The sequence below is a fragment of the Charadrius vociferus genome, unplaced genomic scaffold (assembly GCF_000708025.1).
Source record: "Charadrius vociferus isolate BGI_N301 unplaced genomic scaffold, ASM70802v2 scaffold273, whole genome shotgun sequence".
NCBI classification, from domain to species: Eukaryota; Metazoa; Chordata; class Aves; order Charadriiformes; family Charadriidae; genus Charadrius; species Charadrius vociferus.
Window position 1 is genome coordinate 452,193 of NW_009647750.1, and position 26,411 is coordinate 478,603.

Genomic DNA, 26,411 nt, shown 5'->3' on the forward strand with positions numbered 1-26,411 from the left:
TTACACTTTGTATCTTCACAGTCAAAAGAGCTAGAAACTTTGGTTATACCTACATGCTAGAATGGAGTGCAATCCATCTCTGCTGAGCAATTCAGCAACATTACCAAAGAGCTAATCACCAGGTCAGCTCAATAGCACATTATGAACAGACCCATTCATAGGAACAGAAAAATTGAATTTATACTATGTGAGGAGCTGGTAAGCTGGACACCAGTTGTGTCCAGTGTTCTCTCATGATTCAGACTCAAAATTTGTTAGCATTTTATACATGAAATATGAGAAGAGACATGAAATGATTGCCCTTACATATGTATATGTTTAAAAGTAGATATGCACATAGATCTTCACACAACAAATTAACATTCTCATTTCCCTTTCATTCAAAATTGATGGGAGAAAACTAAAACCAAAAGCTATGGAAAGAAGTATTTGACAAGGACTTCTTCAAACAAAGCACGACTCATACAGAAAGATCCATGTAGAACTGAGATCAGAAAAAGAAGAGCATGTCTTGCCTCCTGTACAACCACAGCTGTGGCCACATTCATTCTCATATTTGCTACAGCTGGGTGTTTTTTTTAATTAAGAAAAATCTTTCAAACAGAAGACTGTGTTCTTAACCACTTGGTTACTGCTGTGACAGTCGTAGATACAGATTTTGGCTTTCTCTGCAGGAGTATAGGTTTGTTCTGAGGAAGCATTTGTTTTCTGAGCTGGTTACTTGCAGTCAAAGTCATACTTTCCCATCGCTAATCTTTCAAGCAATTACGATTTCTGACTGTCTCCATAGTAACACAGAAGAGAAAGCAGCATTGTAGGAGGGCTGTCCACACCCCAGATGATACAGCAGGTTCTGCCAAGTCATGGAGGTGTTCACAGATGCAGCCCCAGCTGCCTTACAGCAGTTGGAGAAGGATCTCACCCACAGAATTAAAAAGGTCCAAGGGTCCAAATGCAAGCCCTGGGCATCTATTGCAGAAGCACCCACAATCATGAAGAACCCCCCCATGCATGAGCAAGGTTCACACTCTTTTGGTGGCAATTTGTATTTCTGTACAGCTGTACAGCAGAGATATGACTTTCAATCTCCTACACTCATTTGGGCAGTTTAAGGAGAAGCGGGTTTCTGCTGCCCTCCTAGCCACATGGAGAGGTACAGGGAGAGCAGGAGAGGCAAGGAAGAGATGTGGGAGACTCCAGTTGTTCCCACTAATGGGCTGATGACTTCTCTAATGTTATCCAGAACCGGTAGCTGAAGGCTGCTGCAGGTTCCACCTACAACATGCCACTATCTTCTGTTACCTGTAGGTGATAACTTCCAAAGTCTTCAGGAGACTTTGAATGAAGTCCAAAGAGAGAACTCAATTCCTCCCATTGAGAACCAGATCTGACCCTGACCACATTTTCAGGCATTTCCTCACATGTTTACAGATGCCCCTTTAAACAAAAGGAAAAGGAAGATTTTGTGTTAGGAACTGTTGTTCAGCAATAAGCAACCTCTCAATCCAAAATACAGTACAGCAGAGGACACCAAAGGAAACAAGCATCCTACAGGAACCTGGGGAAGAAAAAGGCCATACTCATCCTAGCTAGCTGGCAAACACTTAAAATAATCACTAAGTTTGCCTGGAACCTATTATTTAGCCTTATATTGAAAAGATTAATCATGCCACGCAATGCATTAAGTTTTCACTCCCTATAATAAGGAGCATACATTTTAAACATCAGCTAATATAATGTTTCATCTGCCATATGCTAAATCGTGCACGCAACTATCAGTAAAAGAGCTATTTCTATGACAACAGAAAGCAATAATTCTCACTTCTACGGAAAGGATACAGTCAGAACTGAAGAGGTGAATATGGAAGCAAACTTATCACGCAAGAACATCAACAGTTTTGAACACAACTTATTGGAAATTTCAATATAAAAAACAAAAGGAATTATCTCTTCAGGAAAAAAAAGGTTAGCATGCTTCCCTGAATTAGTAGTCACTAAAAGTATTATAAGTGTGAAGCTGCCTCTTAAACAAAAGTCCAGGAATGCTACCAAGCCAAGAGATTATAACAAATACAATAAAAATATAAGCAAATTTTGCTAGTGGAGAAAACTTGAGTAAGAATATGAGAGATAATTAATCATGCAGGTGAGTAATAACAGCTATAAGACTTTAATTTATCATTTCTACATTCTTATAGGCTAAAGCCTAATTTAGAAGCACCACGTTCCCCGAATAGAGGATACATTTATATAAATCATATGTACTGAAGTAATTACTCTTATCATAACTGTAAACAAGCACAATGCAGGAACAAAATGAAAACCAGAGAGGTTTTCACCAAAAAAAAAATAACCAAAGGAAACCCCACACCAGTTTTTGACCGCACTTGAAACACTTTCTTTCAGCAGATTTCATATTTGTCAGTTTCTGATAAAGTCCACTTTTGGACAACGGTTGCATGGTACAAACTGTGCTGACCAACATCATAGTATTCAGCTTTTAAACATTTACTGTGTACTAAGCAGCTGTATACATACATCCGTCAGCATCATGATATATATGCGCCCACACAAAGACACAACCTGCCATCATGTTTTCTCCTCAGTGGTAGCACGTCATGGGGGAACTGTTATGACTACCCATTGCAAATGAAGTATGGTCAACTGATGCGCTAAGAGTCAAGGAAGGATCAAAGACTCCAGAACTCACATCTCTAAACAGGCTCCAGACGTTTTCTGATGACTGCTTTATGTAGCTTCAACTAAATCAGCAAATAACCTCTAGACCCTTTAAAAGCATGCAACATTAAGATGTCAGAAAAATTTAGCAATGAAAGCATTACTTAATACAGACTCATTTTCTTTTTGATTTTCCTAATTTCCTATTAGATGGGACTGTACAGGATTCCCCAGAGGACTGCGGCACTGGCACTACCTGACAGCAAGACACTGCTAGAGGCACAGACAACTTGGCAGGTCTCATATTGAGAAGTGTCTACCATGCCAAGACCTCAGGCAACTAAAGAACATGCTTAAGAAAGAGGTAGTGAAATGTGTGCTGAGCTTTTCCAAGATGGAAATCATTCTTTAGAAGGACATACACAATGTGCTTGCTTCGTTCGCTTCTGCTGGATTTGGAGAGTGAGCATGTCCTGCAAGAACATGCAGTAGTGGTCTCTCCTCCTTCATTTGTGCAATATTCTGCAATTTTAAGTTCAGAAATAGCTTGGAAAGTAGAGTGTTTCCTGTATTTCCTTTTTTTTTTTTAATCAAATCAGGCTTTGTAGGGTTACTGTACTTCCCTGAAAAATTAAATTTTCAGATACCTCCAGGACTTGGTAGCTCCTTTTCCTCAAGAGCATTTGCCAGTCTCTGTCAGGGCAACTCTCCATCAAGAAGATATCAGGACAGGGTTAATAACTTATACACACCAGGACCGCATTGCAGTGGGTGAAGCTAAAAGAAAGCACTTAATCCTTAAGCTGCCCTGATGCTCCCCTGACTCTCCCTAAGAGGACTAAGCAGTTCACACATTTTCTGCTTCCATGTCAGGGCACCACAAGGGCCAGCTGCCCTGTGGGAGGGAGCCAAGAGCAGAGGGTGGCTGTGGGTCTGCAAGGGCTGTGCCCTCCATGACCAGGGCCCATCCCACAGCACCCAACGAGGGAGCAGGGATGGGATGGGGACGGGGATGGGGATGGGGACGGGTACCCGGGCTGGCCCAGAGCTTCATAACCACCCAGCAGGGCCACAGTGTTGGGGCAGGTCCAAAAAGCCTACTCTTTGAAGGACTGAGAAGTTGGACTAAGAAAGCATAGCTGCTGATTCCTCCTCTCCGTTTTCTGCTTCAGCAAAGAAAATTGGAAAGCTACAGGAGAGACCATGCAAAAACCACAGACAGTCTGAAGGAGAAAATACATTTCAGGAGCAGGTGCTGCCAAAACAGCTTAGCTGTTGGCGACTGCTAGCAAGCTGCAAATTTGAAGCAGGCAGCAGTAGCCAGTATTGGTGGCGGTCCAAATTCCAAAACCACAGTTTCTCCATGGATTACACAGATAACCTGTTAAAACGTATTATTCTCAAATGCTGCAGGGCAAACTGAAAAATGAATGTGCTATAAGGAGGCAATTTATCAGCAACACTTTAAGCATGGCTGCACTTCTAATAATTTAGCATATTCTGCAAGCCTGGCTTTAAATGCCAGCATTTCTCTTTGGCATTCACGATGAGCTTTTAGCTTAACCAACTCTGATGCTAACTGAATTTATGACAAATAAAGAGGGCTTCACACTTTTTTTGTACTCTGTGAGGCAATTCCAACAATCTCAAAAGTTAAGGAAGAGGTGACAACTTAATGTTTTAACTTTATATCTGTCCAGGCTCTCTTACAGATGCAATATGGGGCACTGGGATGACGGAAACATGAACAGAAAAATAGGTCTGAGAAACAACTGGATGATGTGAGCATCTCTACAGAACGTTGTTCTTCAACCATTGCAATGATATGATGTTGTAGTCTCAAGGTTTGGGGGACTATATGTTGAAGTATGAAGACTCACTTTCAGACTAGCTGAATTTAAGGATGATACAAGAAAAGGAAACACTATTAAAAGAAGACCATTGACCGCTTCCCAGATGAGGGAACACTTTCCTACACAATGAAGAGATGGGATTATTTTGATACAGTTTTCTTTAACTCAAGCAATGTACTGACAAACTGTCACACATAATTATGCTTCTGGCCCATTGTCTTATAATATATTCTTATGCCACTCACCCCAGTTTTGGAGATTGAAAAGAGTAATTAGTGAGCTATACTTAAAGATTAAATTATGAAGAAGCTATTTTTTCTTCTTTTTTAAACATTTATTTTAAAATTGTGGTTCCATATGTTTCATTCCAAGAATTTGGAGATAAGATTATTCATACCTGCAACTTTTACAGAAAAATTGTAACCTTGTCACTAAAACCAAAGTGTCTCCATTGCTTAGAATGAAAAAAAAAATCCAGAGAGACGTACAAAAATTTCATTAACAACGTGATAAAATGTGGCTGACTTCTGTGCCTGAAGAGGTGTTAGAGAGAGGAAGGGAAGGCAAGGAGCAGGCCACTGCACAGCTTAAAAAATGCAAGATGTCATCAAATTAAGCTTTGTTTTAAAAAAACACATGAAGGCTTCCAACTATTGTAAGCTTGCTGGGGCTTGTATTTTGTCCTTTGGTCACAATAAAATGAAACAAGGCAAGTTCAAAACTCTCATATCTGGTAAATAGTCAGGTTCTCATAAGGTATTACAATGGGACTGGCCCCATCAAAAATGCTAAAATTTGCTCCAAAGCTAGGGCCTGAGACATAATACTCAGCATAGGCACAGAAGAAACAGCAGTAAAATTTCAAGATTAAAATTAATTTGTAGGAGGAGATATAGCTATCATATATTGAAATAACACCATTAAGTTGATAAAATAATGGGTACTTTTTTCACTATAATGGAAATCCTTCCATTATATTTAATTTTTGCATTATTTTAATTATAATGGAGGTACTAGGATTTCCTCTTCGGCTTCTGGCTGAGCATAAGACGCTGAAGTTATTTCCATAACTTCTGCCATCTAAAAGTCTGGTCTAGGATAGTTACAATCACTGGCAGGGAACACACCTCTTCAAATCATTTTCATCCTTGTCTCCCATACTGACTATACAAGAAACTCGAAGAACTAACTTTGAGCTGACAGAAAGACTTCTTCACTAAATAATGTATAAACCTCACACAAACTATGTCTATATTACAGCGTACCAAAAGGTACTTTTTCACTTACTTTTTATTTGCTCTTAGATGAAATCTCTTTTTGGTAAAGAAGATTTTTACCCCAAAGAAACTATTCGTTGTTCATTAGGAATACAAATAACTATGAACAAGTCCTTCCAGCCATGATTTCCTCATAACTTCCTAACATGTGACCTTCAATAGAGAGTAAATCCACATCACTGGTCATTGCATTCCACCTCGAGTTATATCAGAGGCAAAAAAAAATTAAAGGACTGAAAATCCCAGATGACCAAACTAAAGAAACCAAACAAAGCAAAAAAGTATCTGATAATAATACAATATTTACTCTTACGTTTGGAGAATATTCAGTGAAACCATTCAAGAATATATGCAGTTTTATCTCACAAAGATGGTGCTCTTCTCTGCAATAGCCTTTGACTAAGATCACTGTAACATATTAACATATGCAGTTTACAAGCCTCAGGAAGCTCATTCCACAGTGCGAGGTTCTGGTTTGCTACCAGACATCTTTTTCTGCCTTGAAAGGCCTCAAATATCTATGGGTACCTCAAGGCTACAATGTCAGAGAATGAGCTATCTAATTTATGTTAACAAGCAGCTTTAAAACACAGATTTTTGATTCAGTGCCAATGGGAGATGAATTTGAAACACAAGATCTGAGTCCATAAACACATTCAACTGAGATTCTCAAAGAAGAAAAAAAAAAAAAAAGGAAGAAAAAAACAAAAAACCCAAGGATTATAAATAATGCATTCCAAAGAAACTCTGAGAATTTGCTTGTCTCATGCAGAGTAGCATGCAAATTATATTCGGCAAGTCTCCCCCAAAGTGGGGAAACTGATCACAAAACCAAAGAATAATGATGCCATTACAGCTTCCCTTCCTCCTGATTTAAGCTGTAATCCTTCTGCAGGTAAGAACATACTCCTGTGCATTGAAAAGTCAACAAAATAAAATTATGCCTCTCAGGGTTCAGAAGGAAATTCCTTTTCCTACATGGCAGATGGCTTTGTTCCAGCAACACAGTTTAACTATACATCATATTTCTTGATAGCAATGATGCACAACTTCCCTCCCAGTCACACAGATGCCAGACTCTCTTCTCTCAGGCACTGCATTCTCCTTTGTGGTATATAGAGTGACACTTTGGTTACTCCATAGTCTCACAGAGGTGATTTCCTTCCATCATGCTCCTGACATAACGTATTCTTGATGACAATGCCATAATATTTGCTATGTATGTTCTAAAAATCAGTACTGTCCCAAAGCTAAATAAATTCTGGACAATGATGACCAAAAAAAAAGGTAGCATTCTGCTCAGTAGCCATATGGATAATAAGTCTTTGCATACACATCAAAATTTCTGGCCATCTAGACACGAGGTTACATAAATAAAACCTCATTCTGTGCTCCCACAGAAAAAGAAGAGAGAAAAGGAAAAGTGTCAGGGCTGCTGACTTCAGAAAAAATAATTCTTCAGCAAAGGACTATCTGCAGAAAAGGGAAAACCCCGTGCTGACATAGCTGCCTGTTGTCATCAGCTTCTTTCTGTCTTCTTCCCCTCCTTAAGGCAGAAGGCTCCAAGCTGCTATACAAAGAGACAGATAAAAAAAAAACACAGCAGGTCCTTACAAATGAACTCCATTAAAGAAGCAAGACAGATATGACTGTCTCTAAAAGCAGAATAATTGAGATGAAGGAACTCTTTCACTGGTCCTACCCTGGCAGAGATGCTGTGGAGCACAGCTAATTTAGACAGTTAAAGACAAAAGAAAGTTTTCAAGTGTTTTGTTTCTTCTGGAAGATATAGCGCTTGAATAATCGATTAATTTTCAATCAGAAACACGTGTAAGCATTTTTAAAAGCATTAAAAAACAGGCTTTTCATCAAAAAAAAAAAAGCAAAGCTTGTTCTTCGCTGTGTGTTGGACCAGGCAGTTGCGCAGCTATTGGGTTATAGACTCAAATTGATCAAAATGTTTAGTGCTCTTGAATCAACAGCACCTCCAAATAAGAGAAGCCTGAAACACACATCAGATGCCTGAATGAAGGATAAAGTATAGTACTAACAAAACACAGCTTCTCACATGTATCTTTTGAATAAAACAACTCCAGAAACTGTTGCCAAGACAAACAGCCACTGCACTAACAAATGTCTTTTTAATACAGTCTGCACAGGCAGTTTGCAAAAAGAAATTATCAGTAGAGTGTGACATAGCAGAAAAACTGAAGGATACTCTGACAATATGGAAAGGAAAAGGAAAAAGAAAGGTAAGTGGATACCTTATGCAGCGGAGCAATAAACAAAATAACAAAAAAGAAAGACAAGAGACACACACACCAAAATGACCATAATCAGATATCATTCTTAAAAACGAATATATAGGCAGCTCTTCCGCACCTCAAGAATCAGCACAGAATAATGATTGTTCCTCTACACAAAAACAACATCTTTAAAGCCAAAATCGATTGCATTTGAGTCATGGCACTTAAAAGTAGGTTACAATTGCAAATAAATGCTTTTTAAAACAAACAAACAAACAAACAAACAAAATGTCTATGAGAAGAAGTCCATGGCACATTGTTGCAGAGAAAAAAAATCATTTTGCACTGTTTTAAGGTTATGCAATGTGAAAGTTAATCAGAATAGTGGAAGAACTAAAGCTACAGGAATTATCTCCTCCAGAAGCATTAGGAAAAAGCGTGGGCTGGAGAGAAAAAATATCATGACACATGGCAGAGCTAAAAGAACAGATTTTAACTTAAGATAAAAGCATATAGACATATTAAATTTTAAAAAGGCCATTGATTTAGAAAGGAAGAATGGACTCCATCATCATTTGCTCTTCATTGCAAGAAGTATGGTTAGAGCTCAGTTCTGCGGTGTTATTCCAGTTTATATATTAATTTATTTTGCTCAATAATAAAACACTGTAACCTCAATAGGACAAGGTATCCTACTACTTGCAACTTTCTTGTTTATGAAGACTAAATGCGTTGTAGACCACAGTACCATGAAGACTTCATCCCTGAAGAGATACATATGCAACACATGTAGGATCCTGATGACTAATTCTGCATACAAGTGAATAAATTCCATTACATATAAGGAAGCTGATGTCAATACTTAATTTTTATGATGTCAAAGCATTATACGTATGACCTAAAACTCCCTAGTTTCATACAGTGTTTAACAAGTATGAAGAGCCAGAATTCTCTTTTCTCCGTCTTATCTGCTTGAGCCTAAAACATTTATTGAATTGACACATCAAGAAAATTAAATGATTAGTCCTATTCTAAATTGTAAATAAATTGGTACATTTGTTGCCTGTTTGTGATGTGGAACTCGTGTGTTCTGCCTCACAAACATCAGATTTCCAGCTGAAGGAAAGCATGACAGGTCTAATGACATCAATGGACCTATTTAAACTTTTGTTGACAGACCTATAGGTTAAAAACTGTGATTGCAATGATATCCATACATACAAATCTTTATGACAATCTATCATTCTTTTCTGCCAAGCGTAGTCTCTCTTCTGTCAAAATAGGCTAGGTGAAATAATTCTGGCCCCCTAATCCTCTTCAATACTGTTACACAAATATGAACAGATTTGTAACAGGCGCACATCGCCATTTTATTTGTGGTTAAAAATAATAGTTTTCCACATGCTGATGTTCAAAATTTTTGCTCTGAAACATTCCTTACAGTGCTGGCTTAGCTTAGTTTTGGGCACAGAGTACAATACGCCAAGTAGATGTAAGCCGAAAACATTGTCTAAAATGCACAAATTCCATTGTACTACTTCTGTGCAGAGCATTTGCTCTCATTGGCCTGCGCTGGAAAGCACTGGGAGTCACAATATGCAGTACACAGAGTACCTTGGCAAAGAAGGCACGTGCTGCCAATGGATGCAACAAAACTGTGTATTTATATAATATTACGACATAGCCCTGCTGTTTTAGCTTACACAATTAAAGACACATCAGACAAAAACAGAATTGCATTGCTTGCTCCATTCTGGGTTTATTATTCCTTTTATCAGGCAGATTCACTAAATTCAGGTTCATGCTTTTCACTCTAAGAGGTTTACATGATGAACCAGCTGTCAATAGACTCCTAAAGAGGATTGCAGCTCACATGTCACTGACGTGGCTGAGGAGGTAGAGTTGCTCCTATCACTCCTAGAAAGATTAGAGACAACAGAGTATTTAAAGCTGCTTTTACTTTTGTATTTTCTAAGCAGCAGAGAAAATAAATTACATAAGTCCACAAGACCAGGTAGGGAAGTCACTGTGAAATATTTACCTAACCTATTCAGGGAAGTACTGTAATAATTCAGGATTAGACTTGTTACAATAAATTCATCAATAGCATAACGCTTTGTCCTCCAACAGCAAGTGCAATGCCCTGCCAGACATACCAGTTCGATATAACTGCGGGTACGGCTGGCTGAGAGAAACGCTTTCATACTCCTTCATTGCCAGAGCTTCACTTCAGGCAAGGGAGCCCTCGCAAAGACTCTGCTCGAGGATACCAGGGAGCGAATGGCAGATGGGCTGTGTTTACTGTCCTTACCAACTAGTGTGGAAAAGGGAGTGCTTCAGAAAGTGTGAGCAAAACCTTCAGCCTTTCACAGCTGCTTCTGAATGATGCTAATTCACAGACAGTACTGAGTCAGTATCCTGCCGCATTTCTGATAACTGTGAGTTGCTGTAACTGCCAATCTGTTTTCTACCTCACCCTGCCCAAAAGAAATCATGAAAAAATGTGCCAAGGGAAAAAAAAAAAGGAAAAAAAAAAAAAAGCAAACCACCAAGCCTAAGTGCATTAACTGAACCTACTCAGTTCTGACAGACCCGGCTCCAGCTCACTGTGCTGTCCTTGACTTAGCTCCGACCTGCTGTGGACAGAGCTCTGCGTGGTCTCTGACTTCTGCTGGTCCATTAGCGCAATTATTGCAGGTTGCCCCTGCAGTCCCATTAGTACCTATCAAGCAGAGAATTGCTTGCTTGGTCACTGTCTGTAAGCATTTTGGTGACTCATTTATCAGCTTTTGCTGTATTTCAGAGAGTAAATCACTTGAGCTCCTTATAGATAGCAGATTTTAAAAAAAAGCCATATGATTTGCCAGACTACAGACTGTGACCCTATTTTTTTTTAATTCACTGGCTAATTTCTTCCATCTGCATTAATCTATTTTTTCCACCAACTACATTCAATTTAACATGAACTTCAGTTCTTAAATGTATGACCACCACTATGCTGGAAAATTTTGCTGCATCTGAGGAATGATTTCCAGTGCTTCTAACACAAGAGGACAAACCACTCTGATGCTAATTAATTCTAATGGAGAAGTATTCAAAGTGTCAGGGAGACTGAAACACATCTCTATCACCAAGCAGAACTATGCTGCTCCTAGCAGTAAGCTGCAGGGAGGAGGGGCGGCGGGTGGGGGGGGAAGAGAGGAGGGAAAGGTTTCTTTCTGTACCCCTTTACAGGGTAGGATTGTTTGATTTCGTGAGGGATTGTGGCCTTCCATATTTTTGTCTTGTTAACGTGCCTTATTTTTGTTTGGAAGATCAAGCTGTAAGTACTCACCAGTGCAAGGCATTCAGCGTAAGCAAGGAGTGCTGTAAACTTGGCTGTTTCGCTTCAAGGTTTGGGACTGATAGTTTCTTACCCTTGTGTTAACTGCAGCTTTGGGTGGAGCTAGGATTTTTTATCCTAACTGAGGTCTGACCACATAAGAGTCTGGCTTACAACCACGACATTAACTTGCTTTTATCTAACTCACCCCATGGCTCACTACACCCTGATGCCGCTCTGTGTTTCACACTGCATTTCAGCTTCAACCAGTGTCCCTCTGTAGCCACATGGAAGGGTTTCCATTCATCCTTCTCACTATTTCTGCTGTCTCTGCGTATTATTGATATCTCTCCTTCCAGCCACTTCTCCTTCCACCAGTGTCTCAGAGTCCTCTCTACCCTCTCCATGCTCAGCAGCAGCTCCCCAGTAGCCTGGGAAGAGGCTGAAGATATTTTGGGGCAAATACTCGGTATGAACTAAGCTACCGAAGCTCTCATCTGAATACCCTGGTTACTAGCAAAGACAGTAGCCTGCAAACCCTTCCTCTTCTCTTCCTTCAGGCCCTTATATTTTTAAGAAAATAATAATCACTTGAAAAAGAAGGAAGAGGAGGAGATAAACAAAACAATGCTGATAATCAGTAAATTTACTTAGAGAATAAAATATTTGAGTTACAGTTGCGCTTTCAATGGATGTTCCATTATTTAGAGAGCGAGGAAGTGATAAATTGAAAAAGCGAAAACAAAAATAAGATTGCTTTGGAGCCTAATGGCCCATACACTTAGCCAAGAGCTCGGAGGTGTGTGTTTACTTATCCCTCAGACCAGGGTGGGAATTGTACATCCACCTCCTACATCTTGTGTAAAGTAATTAAACAGGGCATTTACAGTAAAAGAGCCACACCTACAAATCTTCTTTTTTTGATTGGACTGTCAAACCAAACTGTCCTTGTCCTGGGCTCTCTCTTTTTTTCCTTCTGTGCTCTGCTAAGTTCATGGGCTTCTGCCTCACCTCAGGCTCACTGAGGTCCAAGCCTTTAAGTTGAATAGTCAAATTTACTGTCAAACATCAGCTTCCTCTCCACAATGCCCTTTCTCAACTATTTTCAGCTGCGTTTGCATGTTTTGTCTTGCTCAGTCCTTCAACTGCAGGGGCTGGACCCGTGGAAAAGTTACCATGCAGACGATTACACTCAACAGTAGTGCCGCAGTGGCTGCCTATTCACATGTCGAGCTAATGTAGCAAGGCATGTAAGGGCTCTGGATTTCCAATGCTTTGTTTCTCTTCTCCCCAGTCGCTGTCAACAAAGACTCAATTATTCTCCCCCATGTAAAGATTTCGCACACCTACCTGGCAGAAAATTGGGGACAAAACTGAATTCTTATTAATTAGTATCAGTTGACCACCTTCTAGTGAAAAGTTCTGATTCCCACAAATTGGTCAGTATGTCAGACCTGCCACCCGCTTATAGGCACATCGGCCAGGAACGAAGCACATGGAAAAGGCTTTCAAAGAAAGAGCTTCATTGAAGGAAACTGAGCGATTGAGCTGTTTACTTCATCTTACATTGATACCTACTCCTCTCGTCAGCTATTTAAGCCCCATGCATGCCCTGCTGCTCAACTGTGACTGTCTCTGTGCAACACATTTCTTTTCAAAGTCTGGCTGTCTGGTTGGCTTAACCCTTCAACCTTATAATGTAAAAAAAATCATTGCTGACATTAAAAGCCTTCCTCCATTTAAATAGAGGTTTACAAGAGGAAACAGCTGTCCAACCCCAAAGAGGATTGAAGCTTGTATGTTACTGGCATCTTTCCACAGTTGGCCTAAGAGGTCTAATGAAGACGAACCCCTCATAACCATATTATTAACCATTAGGAAGAGAGCAGCTGCTTGCAAAATTCAACAGTTTTGTGCAATGTCACAGGGCCTCAATTGAAACATTTGATCTTTGGAGGTTGGTACACTGCAAAATTTTCACTGAATGCTGAGTTCAAGTTTTAGCCTGACAGTGAGAAAAGTGTGAAGCAGTTAATTAGTACCCCCTAATTCTTTCAACAGAGCACTTAGAAACAAAAATTAATAGTGGGGGATTTTTGTTTACCAAAATGTCCTGTCAGTATCAAAAAGCATTTCAGTGGTGACACGGCAGTGCTCTGGTTTTAGTCTGCCGATGACAGAACAGAAATTGCGGTACATGACCAATCTGAGATACTGTGAATAATTACAAGAAATAAGCACTGAGATGATGAATAGTACACAGCAACAGAGAAATTAAATAATTCTGAAGACAGGGAAATTTATCATGAGTGAGGTCTGTGTCTATATGTTTCATTAACAGCAAAAAGTAAGTTCAAATCAGTCTTTTGCTGAACACACACCTTTTGCTCAAATGAAGCCAAACACTCACTTAATCTATGCCATACAAACACATTTCTGTCTTCCTTCCATTACCAATCCAAGAAGCTCTTCCCAGGAAACTGGTAATCGCGAGTTAGAAGGGGGCAGCAGAACTTTCCGATAACTTATTTATTTGCCTATTTTGCATAATGTTGTCTTTCTGTTATGCTTCCTACTATTCAAGCTAAAAATTTCCTAGAGCTGCCTATTGCTTCTTTTGAGGTTTTCAGGTTTTGAACAGGTTTTTGTGATGCAGTAGGGGCAGCAGCAGGGAGCTATAATCTGAGCTAAGAGAGACTCAGCAGTCCCATGCCCATGCACAGTTGCTCATGACAAGCTGCGTTGCGGCCACATGCCTCCACGTTAGCAACAAATGCTTGAAAGAGTATATTCAAAACCAAATGAAGCAAATTAAATCAATTAGTAAAGTCGTGACTTTAAAACTTCCTTAATATTGTTTGTTCACTGCAGTGTCATAGGATTTAAAGACCCTCACGGGTAATCAAAACTCAGAAACAGTCACTACAGATAAGAAATGGAAAGAAAGCCAGAAGTGTCACCATTCAGGCAGCAAGCAAGATCATCAGAAGCCACATGAGAATGATGAATGTGGCAGTTTGCTGTGAAGTCATCTGTCTGTCCTGGACTCTTCTCTAATGGTTGTGTGATTGACATGAAAAATCAGAATGGTTCCTACACAAACATGCAATTATGATGTGAAAATGACCACTTTCCCTGTTTGACTGTTGAACAGAAGATGATCCCATTTTATTCTAATAGCCAAAGATCAAAATTAGTCTTAGGACACACAAAAAATGTGTTTTGAATGTTTTTCAGTTCTTTTTTTCATCAGTCTTTTCCCCTGTCTGAAGCTTTTAAATTGTCACATAAATTTTACTTATTTAGACAGTAACCATGTCTTCTTGACATCTAATTCTAAGTCTCATAAATGTCCTTTAAAAGTAGCAATACATCAACATAATTAAAAATCAAAATTGAGATTTATAATCTCTCACTGCTAAAGGCATAACTTCACTTTCATAATGACTTTTCACTATACAATAACTTATCCTCTCCCAGCTTCTCCAACAGGAAATACAATCGCAATCTTTCTGTTGTATTGCTGCAAACTGAGAATTCAATAGACATTTTTAACTCACCGACCTTCTCACCGCAGGTCCCTACTGATCCTGGGACCACAGATTCTGAGCAAAGGAAGAGTTGGATTTGGTTGATTGTTTTTACTTTTTCTTACATAAGCGAGTATTACATAAGTGAAATGGAGAGACAGGAGAAATGCTGAGAGAAATAGTTTTGCCTGATGAAACACAAATTCAAGCAGATTCCAAAAAAGAGATTATTTTTTGTTATCCCAGAGGTTAATCTTCTTAATGAGGCACAAAGATTAAAGAAAAAATCTTCCAAGGACTATCATATTAAATGACCGGCCAAATTCATGACCAGGGCCAAATTCATCCAAATATAACTTGAGTGGAGTAACACTAAGGCTTGGTTTCATCACCTTCCTTTCACAGTCTAATTTTACATGAAAGTTCATGACATAATGAATGCACAACTGCCAACCTTTTTTTTTTTTCTAAGAAGATAATGTTATTAGCTGACCAACAAAAGGGGGTACAGCCAGCAATCACATCAAAGAAAGAAAGAGACCAAAAGGGCAATGTGAAATAAATGCCACAGGGTCTAGTAACTCTGTTACCCTCCTCTTTCACCACCTTCCACCACTTTTATATTCCAATGAATGCCCTTCTTTTTTCAGTAACGTAGTTTTAAATAGCAACACAAAGTAATTGGTTACATGAGATTAGGAATTACTATTCATCTCATTTCTACAGATGGCCTTTGAGGCTCACTAACTCCTAAGCCGAAAACAGCTGACTTCACTCCCTTCCTGTGGTTCACAAAGGAGGATTTCAGATTTGGTTGATATAAAGCCATGCCGTTAGGTTTCTCTCATGGAAGTAGCACTGGTGCTGACGAGGCCAAGGCAACCAAGGGGCCTTTTTTTGTAGTCACATCCTGTATGTGCAGAGACATGATGGAAAGAAGCAGCTTGTGCTCTTGGAGACGTCAGGGCTGACCTGAGGAGCATTGCCCATGCAGCCACAAGGCAGCCTGACATCTTCCTGCAAGGTAAGGGGCTCAGGAAGGTGGCTTGGGCCAATGTCTGTCAACTGCAAAAGCCACTTTCATGGAACTGTAATGAGAAAGAGCCTGGTCAACTCATTGTTTAAAGGCTGAGGAGAACGAAACAAGTGCAAAATCAAAATTCAGACTTCACTGTCATTTTGCACGAGTTTAAAAACTGTATTTCCAATAAACCAAACTACACTGCATAATGCAGTTCATTGTAGATGGACACATAGGCCAGGCACATTCCCACTGAATGCCACCCAAGCTCGTTCGTAGTCCAGTCCTACAATTCCTGCAGCGAGCAGGACTGAAGGAAGTATGTTGCTCATGAGAAGGCCGGCAGGTTTATTTCAGGGGGAAGGATGCTCTGGAAAGACAAAGTCATTGGAGTGACCACTGGGGATGGTCCAGACCCCCTCATGTAGAGCCTAGAGAGCCTAAGGCAATGCAGTAACAGCTGGAGTCGGAAGGCACTGTTCTTCAATACACAAGGTAGATGAGAAGGCATTTTGATAGGCAGGCAGCCCGAGATGATACGCACGTCAACCACAAAATATCTGCAGGACAGCACTGCAGTCAAATGGAAATGTTCTGTCCAGAATAGGGTGGACATCTGTCTCCCTGGGAAAAGGGCCCCAGTTAACTCAATATCATTTTCTTAAAGGTAATTTTAGGGACCAAGATAAATCCCTTGTTCTGTTAAACAGATTCTTTGGAAAGTCTTGTCTCAGCGCACATTTGAACAATTTAGAGAACCTGGGAATCTTATCTCTGAAAGATAATTCAGCAATTTGAGTTAAGTAGATGCATTAAAAAAAACATACAGACATGCCAATTTAGTGAACCTCTTTACCGGAAAAAAATGATTTGGTGTTCTCTTTTTTTAATCATTAGTAGTTTTCTTTGCAAGCAAAAGAACAATTTACATTAAAAGCTAATTCTCATTCTAATGAAACTAATCAAACAACTCGTGAGTCTGCAAAGGTTTATCCATGTTTTTATCTGCGTTCTGTTGAGTAGTCCCAATGATTTAAGGGTAATTACTCATACTAGAAGGGTCACACAGATCACATCAGTATTTTAACTGCACCTAATGTACATTGGCTAAAATACATGCTAAGAAGAGACAGATAAAATTCAACTCCACAAGAAAAAAATCAATATTGGAGGAGCAAGAGGGGTAAAGATCAACAAGGAGAAATTCCAGGAGATCCTTTCCTGAGCCCATAATATATTACTATAGAAGATTAGATATACATTTGTCTGTAAGGGAGCATGAGGATGGCTCTTTAATTGTACATCTATTCCTAAATCACACACGGTGACTACAGTTTCTTCAACAGGAAAATGGTGTTATCAAAAGCCCTGGAGCTACTGCCTGCACTTACAGGAAGGTGGACTCACCCACAATTTAGTATTTTTCATCTCTGCACCTATGACCATGATTTCCAAACTGTGGTTCATAGGTTCACAGTAACCTGTGTAACACTGGTACACAAATTCCTAACACCCATTGGAAAATAACAGGAAGACATTTAGCCAGAAGGGTGGTCCATAAGAACAAAATCATGTGTTTTGTTCCTGTACCAGAATTACAAACAGGACACTAAATAGCACTGGTAAACACACTTGCAGCAAGACATCTATGTGAATTGGCAAAAGAAAAACCTTATCTCCAGATACACTCAGTCCTTCCAGTCCCCTGCCTGCCTCTCATCCTCACATATACACTGTACTTACCGTGCTCTTTCAAAACAAGATGACATTCTCACCCTCACCACATGCTGAACTGAAGAACTTTTACAAGATTGGATTCTGTCAGTAAAACTCTCATTCAACACAACAAATCCTCAAATACTCCAAAAATCATTTCTAAAGGATTTATATGGCTTTTGTGGTCAAGCTGTCGATTTCATTAATTTTTTTAATATTTGGAAATCATAGCTATAATGATTTCCAGTTCTCACTCTGATGGAAATTCTTTCAGATGCACATAAAACCTTGATTTGGTTTGCTGTAGACTTATAGGACACACACTGTAGGTAAGTAAGGGATGCAGCAAAGCTCATCCAGCTAGCCTGGCTCCTCCTTCTCCAGACCAGGGAACTTACCAAAATGCCCCAAACTTCCTTTGCTCCCAGTATAAGCAGATTTCCTTCTAAATGAGATGCAGGAGCACAAGACAGACTCAGCCCTGCCCAGCAATTCAGGGATGTGACCAGCATGCCCAGAACCATGGGGAGCCCCTGGGACTGCACCTCCCACCCTATGTGAACAGCCGTGGAGAACCACACAAAGAAGAGGGAGAGAGAAAAATAAGAAAATTCTGCTCTTTGGATGAAAAGTCTAGCTGACTACAGGTAAGACTTACCCAGGATTCTGATCTGCATTACGCTTCTGATTCACTTTAATTAAGTAATTAAATAAATTTTATCTTTATGTTTATTTAATTTTAAATAATTTTAAAATATAATGTGGTTTAAACCTTGAATCACCATTGAATAATTTAAACATTGAATCACCATCCCTGGAGGTATTTAAAAGACAGGCAGACATGGTGCTTAGGGACATGGTTTAGTGGTTGTTTTGGCAGTGTTAGGTCAATGGTTGGACTCGATGATCTTAAAGGTCCCTTTGAGCCTAGACGCTTCTATGATTCTATGATTAAACTGTTTTGAAATCTGCCATGATTTTTCCTGACTTGTAGCAGTGCAACAAGAGTCTTCAGCATCAGGTTCTGGAAATTACGCTGGCACTCTATTTCACTATTGCAGTGTAAGCCATCTTGCCCAACAGAGACTTTCTCAGGCAGTGTTTCAAGGCATGTGCTCTGCAGGAGCTCAGACTAGGTACAGCATTGCTCTCACTTTAGGCTGTGTCAAGTCACCTCTACAAATTCTCAAAATTACCCAAAAAGGTTGACAGTCCACCCTGGCTGCCTTCCACATGCTGCGGTTGCTGCTGGTAGAAAGCTTGCTCCATCCTGACATCAAAAAGCCACCTGCAATATTTTGGGGTCTATAAAATACTTCTTAACTCTTACAAATAGAAGTGCTGAAGTAGTATCTGTCGCAACAGGAAAGATTAGCACCCCCATCCCCAAACCTGCACCTTTCCTGATGCAGGAGAGGATACGCAAAGAGCACACACTCCTCATACACTTGATATGTGAAGTGTCAGCTGTCACAGTGATGTTATTAATCTCATTTTAGTGTTCCCAGTCTTAGCTGTAATGATTCAGTTTACGGCCTTACGATGCATTTTTCTGAAAGAGGTGAGGGGTGGAACATGAAAACTGCTTTATCTCTGTGTGTTTTATGACACTTGGTGACACCAAGTAAGGAAGAAAAGCCATGTGTCTGATCTTGAAAACACAGCAAAATTGGCCCATGGCTGCTATTAAAGCTGAGATTAGTTCAGAAATCTAGTGATCCACGACCCCCCCATGGCAATTAAGACTGCTCTGATGTCCCATTAAGCTTCGTGTTCTCTATGTGGGAGAAACAACATTCACTTAATGAACATATGTATCCGCTCTGCAAGGAAATAAAAATTAATTTGGATTAGGAGAAAAAATATTCTGTTTGTCCTCATTCATTACCTTCCCTGCATGGGGACAGAAATGAAATCCTTCCCCAGAGCAACGCAGCCATCGTCCCCTATTGCTGGTTTTTCACAGGGGGTCTGTGGCTCTCCAAGACTCGCTACCATGCCATGGTACTCTTTTAATAGCCGCAGCTCATTGCAACTCCTGCTCATTGGTTTGGCTGCCGCCATTGCAGATAGACTGGTTTGATGTAAAGGTGTTTGATCCAGCTCCATCTCTTCTTGTCTAGAAATTGTGCTGTCATCTTTGTTATCCAAGTACATCTGTCCCTGGGGGGTGTTCTCCTAAAGAAAGTGAAAACAAATATATTAGGACTAAATTGAATTGACTCAATGTTTACTTCAGTACAAGCGTGTTAAAAATGCCAAGCAGAAGATTTTTCGTGCACCTTTGGATGTTTCTCTTGTTGGTTTATTTCCACTAGGAATAATTCCAACGTTTTAAACCCCTCTGCAACTTCAAAATTAGCCGTTATAAAAACCATTGCAATACGTAAAGAGATGGCTCTTCTACTTTCTCCATGTCTACCGTGATTTTCTCCCATAAATGCCCCAGAAACATGCACTGGTCTATCCCACAGAAAAAGACTACATCATCTCTGCATTGGAGGCACAAGAGCCACTGGTGCAGAACATCTTCCCAGCTTATAACAGCACTGTTTCACCACCATGACACAGCTTTTCTCCAGCAGCTGTGGTGGCAGCAGCCCCACCGAAGCCACCTCACTCCTCCCAGCCCGCAGGTTCCCTCGGAAAGTCGCCGTCGCCCTGAAACTCTGCCGCAGCTGATGGCCCCTCATTAAGCAGAGCAGGTACTCGAGCTTTATGAAGACAGTTGCCAGCAGCGTTTATGAAATGCGAATCAAACCTTGATGAAAATTAGGTTCTGTTACATGATTATTAACGGTGATTATAATAAAACTTAGTGCATAACAGTCAAAAAGCTTTTATGCTCTCATCATTAAAATTCAGCGTGAAAAGTTATAAAAAACACTTCAGAATCCCACAAAGTGCACACATCAGACACGAAGACTAAGTTAAAGATCAGCCTGTCTTAAACGCAAGCTGTGGAGTCTAATCACGGGAATATTTCAGTGTAAAGTGCCGAAGCCACCAGAGAGGACAGCAAGAGCTCAGGAAATGGACACGTCAGCCTCTGACCTCCCTGCAGAGAGGGACAGGAGCCTTGTTGGAGCACATACCTGCTCCTCCTTGCAGAGATCTCAGCACAGGACACGCAGGTAGTCCTGCAGGGCTCTGGGGCAAAAATAGCACAGTAATAGGGAACAGGCTCTGCTTCCGTCCCAGCAGGAGAAATCACTAGAAACAGAAATAAAAAAAAAGCTAACTATGATCTTGTGCAACTTTGAGTTCTCATGGCCTTGCAGGTTACAAGGGAATGGAGGCTCCTGAAAGAAAAGACTGAATATACAAGTCACCACAAATGCAGTTTTTGGCTCCAAGCAATCTAAAATCAGAATTTCCCCAGGTGGCACTTCCTTCTCCAGTCCTGCATTTATTTTTCTTTCTATTCGCAATACTCTTAGTTATCATATCCTAATCTTCTTCCCCTGTCCTTACAAGTAGATTGATTAACTTCATTCTTCCCATCATTACACAGTAGCTGGAGTACTGTGTCTGGTCCTGGTCCCCACAATTCAAAAAAGATGTGGACAGACTGGGGCGAGTCCAAAGAGGGCCACGAAGATGATCAAAGGGCTGGAGAACCTGCCCTGTGAGGAAAGACTGAAGGGGTTAGGTCTTTTCTCCGTGGAGAAGAGAAGGCTCAGGAATGACCTAATCACAGTACGCCAGTACTTAAAGGGGGCCTACAAAGAGGACAGAGGCTATCTCTTCACAAGGAGCCACATGGAGAAGACAAGGGGTGAAAGGTACAAGCTGCACTAGGAGAGGTTTCGTCTCGATACAAGAAAGAAATTTTGTATGGTGAAAACAATCACTCACTGGAGCAACCTCTCCAGGAACATGGAAGACTCTCCATCACCAGAGGTTTTCAAGATGTGACCAAACAGGGTGATAGATAATTTCATCTAAGCTTCTTTTCCCATGAAAGGATGGACTAGATAGTCTTCTGAGGTCCCTTCCAACCTGAGCTGCTCTATGAGTCTATGAGTAACAGCCTGGAAAACATCAGCATAAATAAATCTTTGCTTATTTGTGCTTTCTTGGTTTTCTTAAAAGGGAGAAAAAAGAAAAAAGGAAAGTAGGCAGAGTGTGGTAAATTACTGAAAGAAAGGCACTGGCAGCTATAAGCTTCACAGGGCTCCCATTTTTTAATATGGTTGGCATACATCAAGAAAGACTGAAGATATTTCAATTTTCAGTGGATAATACTGCTCCCCCATTTATTTTCCTAAAAGGACAGTACCGTTGTCACCTGGTGTAAGGAGCACAAGCATGACTGACGTAACACCAAACACACTGTCATTGAGCTGGTCCAGGGCTTCTCCATAGCCTGGAAAGCACTGAATTTTGGTGATCCAAGACAAAGTCATGATTGAAAGTCCTGGAAAGCCAGGCTTGCTCCTTGCACTGTGGGATCTAAGGCTGGAGGCGTTGGGAGGGCCAACACACACCACGAGGGGGCAACCACTGCCCCACCAACACCTTCTTGTCACCTCTGGTAGCCTGCTGCCCTACCAGGCAGCCACTTTTGCCTGTTCTAAAATCCCAAACTGCCTTCCTTCCAAATAAATAACTTTGAAATGCAAATACTTCCAACTCCAAATGGAAAAGATAATTGCTCTTGTCCTCAGTCTCACTTTATATGTTTACATACTGGCTTTATTAAGACACTCTGTAAATCATAATTGAGATATCTTCCTCCTTCTTCCGTTTTTCATAACATTTGGTTTGTCTGAGTGCCTGCTGTGAAAGTACACAGATTTTTAAATTATGTCAGGCTGTGGAAACATGAGCAGTAAACCTACAGTAACTGAGGCTGTACTAGTTTTTAAAAGATGAGAACCTGAATACAACCTCTAAAATTGATCCTGTCTCACCCCAAAAGTAGGAATTTTTTATCTTGAAGTGAGTAAGAACTAAATTAGTCAGCCTTTCATATGTACAAAGCCTTAGCATGAAAGACATTTATTTACAGAATTAACATCAGTGAGAAAATAAAAGAATGCCAAGGACAAGAAACTTGTGAGAAAACCTGATGCCTAGATACAAAACCATAAACCCCATTATTGCACGTTCACAAAAGCTTTGCAAAAAAATAATACAGCATCATTTTGCCACAAGAGACAGGTTTGATTGTGATTACCTACGTAGCTAAAACATTGCTAAGGCAACTGTCACCATGGTATCTAAGCTTCTAAGACGTCGGTGCATTTACCATTCAAGAAATTCTCAAATGATCACATTTCTCTGTAGTTACAGGACTTTTCTCCACTTTTATTTTTTCTTCCTTTTTCTTATCTTGCAATGCATCCATCAGCAATGAGACATAGGTGAGATGTTATGATGTGAAGGTGAGGAGAGATTTTAGCCAAGGAAAGTTCATTTTGGGTTCAACTCTCAGGAGCCATGCACCAGCAAGTGTTTTTTAGCCTCAGCTAGAAATTGATCCAGCAACCACCCATTCTGAGTTTTTACTATAAAAGGGCTAATACAGTATTTAAGCCATGTTTGTTATCCCTTTTCATCCCTTTCATCCCAGTCCAAGCAGCTGAACATCCACTTTTAAAGTACTGGTGCAGAATTCATTTTTTCTGCAACTTTTCAGGTGCTAATAAGATCACCAGGGTACACTGTTTTATTTACGAGGCTTTGTGTAGCCTGTTTTTTGGTTGCAAAACAAAATGCTGGAGGTGAGTGATGTAACTGGTAACACAAGGCAACAACATCATCATCTAAAACATTCTTTTCCTGGGTATCAATAAGCGCAGCATAGCATTTTTGTGATCAAAAATGAAGCAGAATTTAATCGTAGGGGCCATGAGGCTATGAAATATCACATCTGTTCCAGGTAATGCCCAGAAATAGCACATTTCCTGTCTTGCACATCTTAGTATCCATCAAAACCTTTCTCCCACCAAGACCGGAAAAAACATTACCTCAGCACTAAGTCACCTTCCCATTGTCGGGCAGAAACCCAAATGCTAAAAAATAACCATCTGAAGAGGGAAGGTGCAGTGCTGCTGAGCAGAGTGTGCCCACACGCCTGCCTTGCCCAGGGGAAGGAGAACATGGCTCTGGAAGCAACACTCATGCTCAGTCCCCAGAGCTTGCATCTGCCAGAGAGCCTCTCTCTCAAGGAAGTTTCAAGCCAAATCTCCCCTGCCTGGGAAGTCTCTCTACAGCATCTCCTGCCCCGGCTCCTCTCTCAGTGTGCCCCTGTGCCAGGAGCACTGCAGAGGCCACGGGTACAAGCTGCTGTGAGGAACCTCCCACAGCCTCACACTGACAGCATACATCAAGGCAGACGTGGCCACCAGAGGCACCTATCTATATATGCATCTCCCTCCAGATATGCATCTCCCGACAGCTTCCGTACAAGTCAGACTGGTGATGTTGTACTGGCCTCCTGTGGCAAAGACACCTTAAAATGTTCTCAGCAGCAGGGAGGAGAGCCATTATTCTTAGCCTGTGGCCCGGAGAAACAGAGCAGGGTTTCAGTGGTACATCACAGAAAGCTTCCCATCACAGTCTTGTCTTTGCACAGCCGTTGCCACATGTATCCCTGACCCTGCCATCCTGCGGGCAGCGAAGAACCATTTCCAGGACTGGTAGAGGAAAAAACTCAGCGGAAAACTTACCCATAGAGCTGCAATCTAAAACCAAGACACTACGCATACACACGTGCTCCCACACTACCACTGCCAAAACACTCTTATTTATGTTCATTTATTTTGAGTAAAGGAAGGGCACTGTGGTGTCTAATGCTGTGATGTGCAAGCAAGAATTCTCAATATTTCTTAATTGGTGTGTTTTCTCTTATAAATGGAAATTGTTTCTAGCTGTAGGAAGGAGGTAAGACTGGGTTGGGCATATAGGGTGTAACAAATCACTTTGACATCCAGGATTTCACACTATGTTCCAGTGCAGCTGTTTTCCACAAAAACCCTGCCTATCCTACATGTAGGATCCCCATTATCCCACAGAGCAGTGTTAGGGATTGCACAGAATAATGCTGTGCAGAGCAGTCCTCCTTTGCACGACTGAGTGAGAAGACAACAGGGCATGGTGTGCAGAGTGGGGCCGCAGGGCAGGCCACAGTAGATTGTCGCTACTGACTCTTTCGTGCTTCTGGGTTTGTCTTGCCGCCCATCAGTGGCAAGAGGAATGATATGGATAAATCTTTATCATTATGCACCAACCGTACAAATAAGAGTGCCTGAGGCTTCTGTCTAAGATAAGTAAGACTCCTTACTTATGTTCCCCATGAATTCTTGGCCCAGGGCTGCAGGGAGGGCTATTTGGCAGGTGGAAGCAGGGTGATGGGCTGTAAGAAGCTTTGTCTCCTTTGACCTGCCCAAGAAGAAATTGCTTTAAATTGTTCCCATGAGAGCTGTTACTAGGTGATGGCTCCCAGACACAACAAACCATTTAAGTCCAGGTACATTATATTCCCTCTGGTCAGGTTGTGAAGCATTTAAAACACCACAGTTATGAACTGGCAGAACTTCACAGCTTCCAGCAAATTGCTGCATTTCCTCAGTCAAGAGGAGGGAGAGCAACGTCCTAATGCACATACTACATGGCCAGATCTGCTGGAGGTGCAGTAGCATGGAGCTGCTTGCCACTGCCTCACATTTTATATTGTCAATCACGGGTGGGCACTGATGTCCAGGAAAGTGAGGCAGGGCTCCAGCCACAGCACCTTGCAGGAATTTAGCAGAAGCCCTTAAACCTTGAGGCAAGATGGTCTCTGCTACCCCGTTGGTGGCTTTCCTGCAGCTGGGGGGCCATCCATGCTGGACCACTGCTATTCCTGACTTCCCAGCTCAGGAAGAGCTCTGACACCTTGCTGCTTAGACCCTGCTGCTTGGATCCGGCTGCTTCAACCTTGTTTCCCTGATCCTGCTGCTCAGCCCCAGCTGCTCGGACCTTACAGCTGTGTTAAGGCAGCAGGCCCTGGTGTGTGCACAAGACCTTGACTTTCCTAGAGATTGGGCCGTTTGTCCCCCCACACTGCTCACAGAGCCCGACAGGGCTGATGGGGATACAGCACCACAGCTTCACCTGAGGTCTCCAAGTTTAACAGGACAGAGGAAAAATCCTGCTGTGCCGAGTCAAAACCTGGCCTCTGCAAATGGCGGCGTCCCCAGTCTCCTCTGCACTCAGCTGGTGCTGCTGCAGTCCAGCAGCTGCTGAGCCTGGAGACATGGCTTTGCCTCCTGGGGACTGGTGTTCACTAGGCACCCGCAGAGCTCAGGGCAGATATGGAAGTGGAGGCCTTGCAGGGCCGAGGTCCCTCACTGCAGTGAGGGGGTGGCTGGGCTAAAAAAGTCCTCAGTGCGGAAAGGAAGGGGAAAATTAGACTGGAGAGTCAGAATGAGTAAGTGGGAGGTCTGTGCCAGAGGGAGTGGTAAGGGAAGCTGTGACAGGTTGGGGCATAGGACCACAGAATCATAGAAAGGTTTAGGTTGGAAGGGACCTTGAAGATCATCGAGTTCCACCCCCCCTCCTATGGGCAGGGACACCCTCCACAACATCAGGTTGTCAAAACCTGAATGAACCTGGCCTTGAACACTTCCAAGGATGGGGAATCCACAACTTCTCTGGGCAACCTGTTCCAGTGCCTCACCACCCTCAATGTGAAAAATTTCTTCTGAATATCTAGTCTAGATCTACCCTCTTCCAGTTTAAAACCTTTACCCCTTATCCTATTGCTACATTCCCTGAT

General features: G+C 41.3%; 1 protein-coding gene across 1 annotated transcript in view; it reads right to left on the reverse strand.

The window, feature by feature from the left end:
* The window catches only part of OCA2 (oculocutaneous albinism II), a 178,297-nt gene extending 158,496 nt beyond the window's left edge, over positions 1-19,801 (reverse strand). The window contains exon 1 of the mRNA XM_009882100.1: positions 19,533-19,801. Within this exon, the coding sequence (XP_009880402.1) occupies positions 19,533-19,801 (269 nt within the window). The remainder of the gene's footprint in view (positions 1-19,532) is intronic.
* Positions 19,802-26,411: the final 6,610 nt, after the last annotated feature.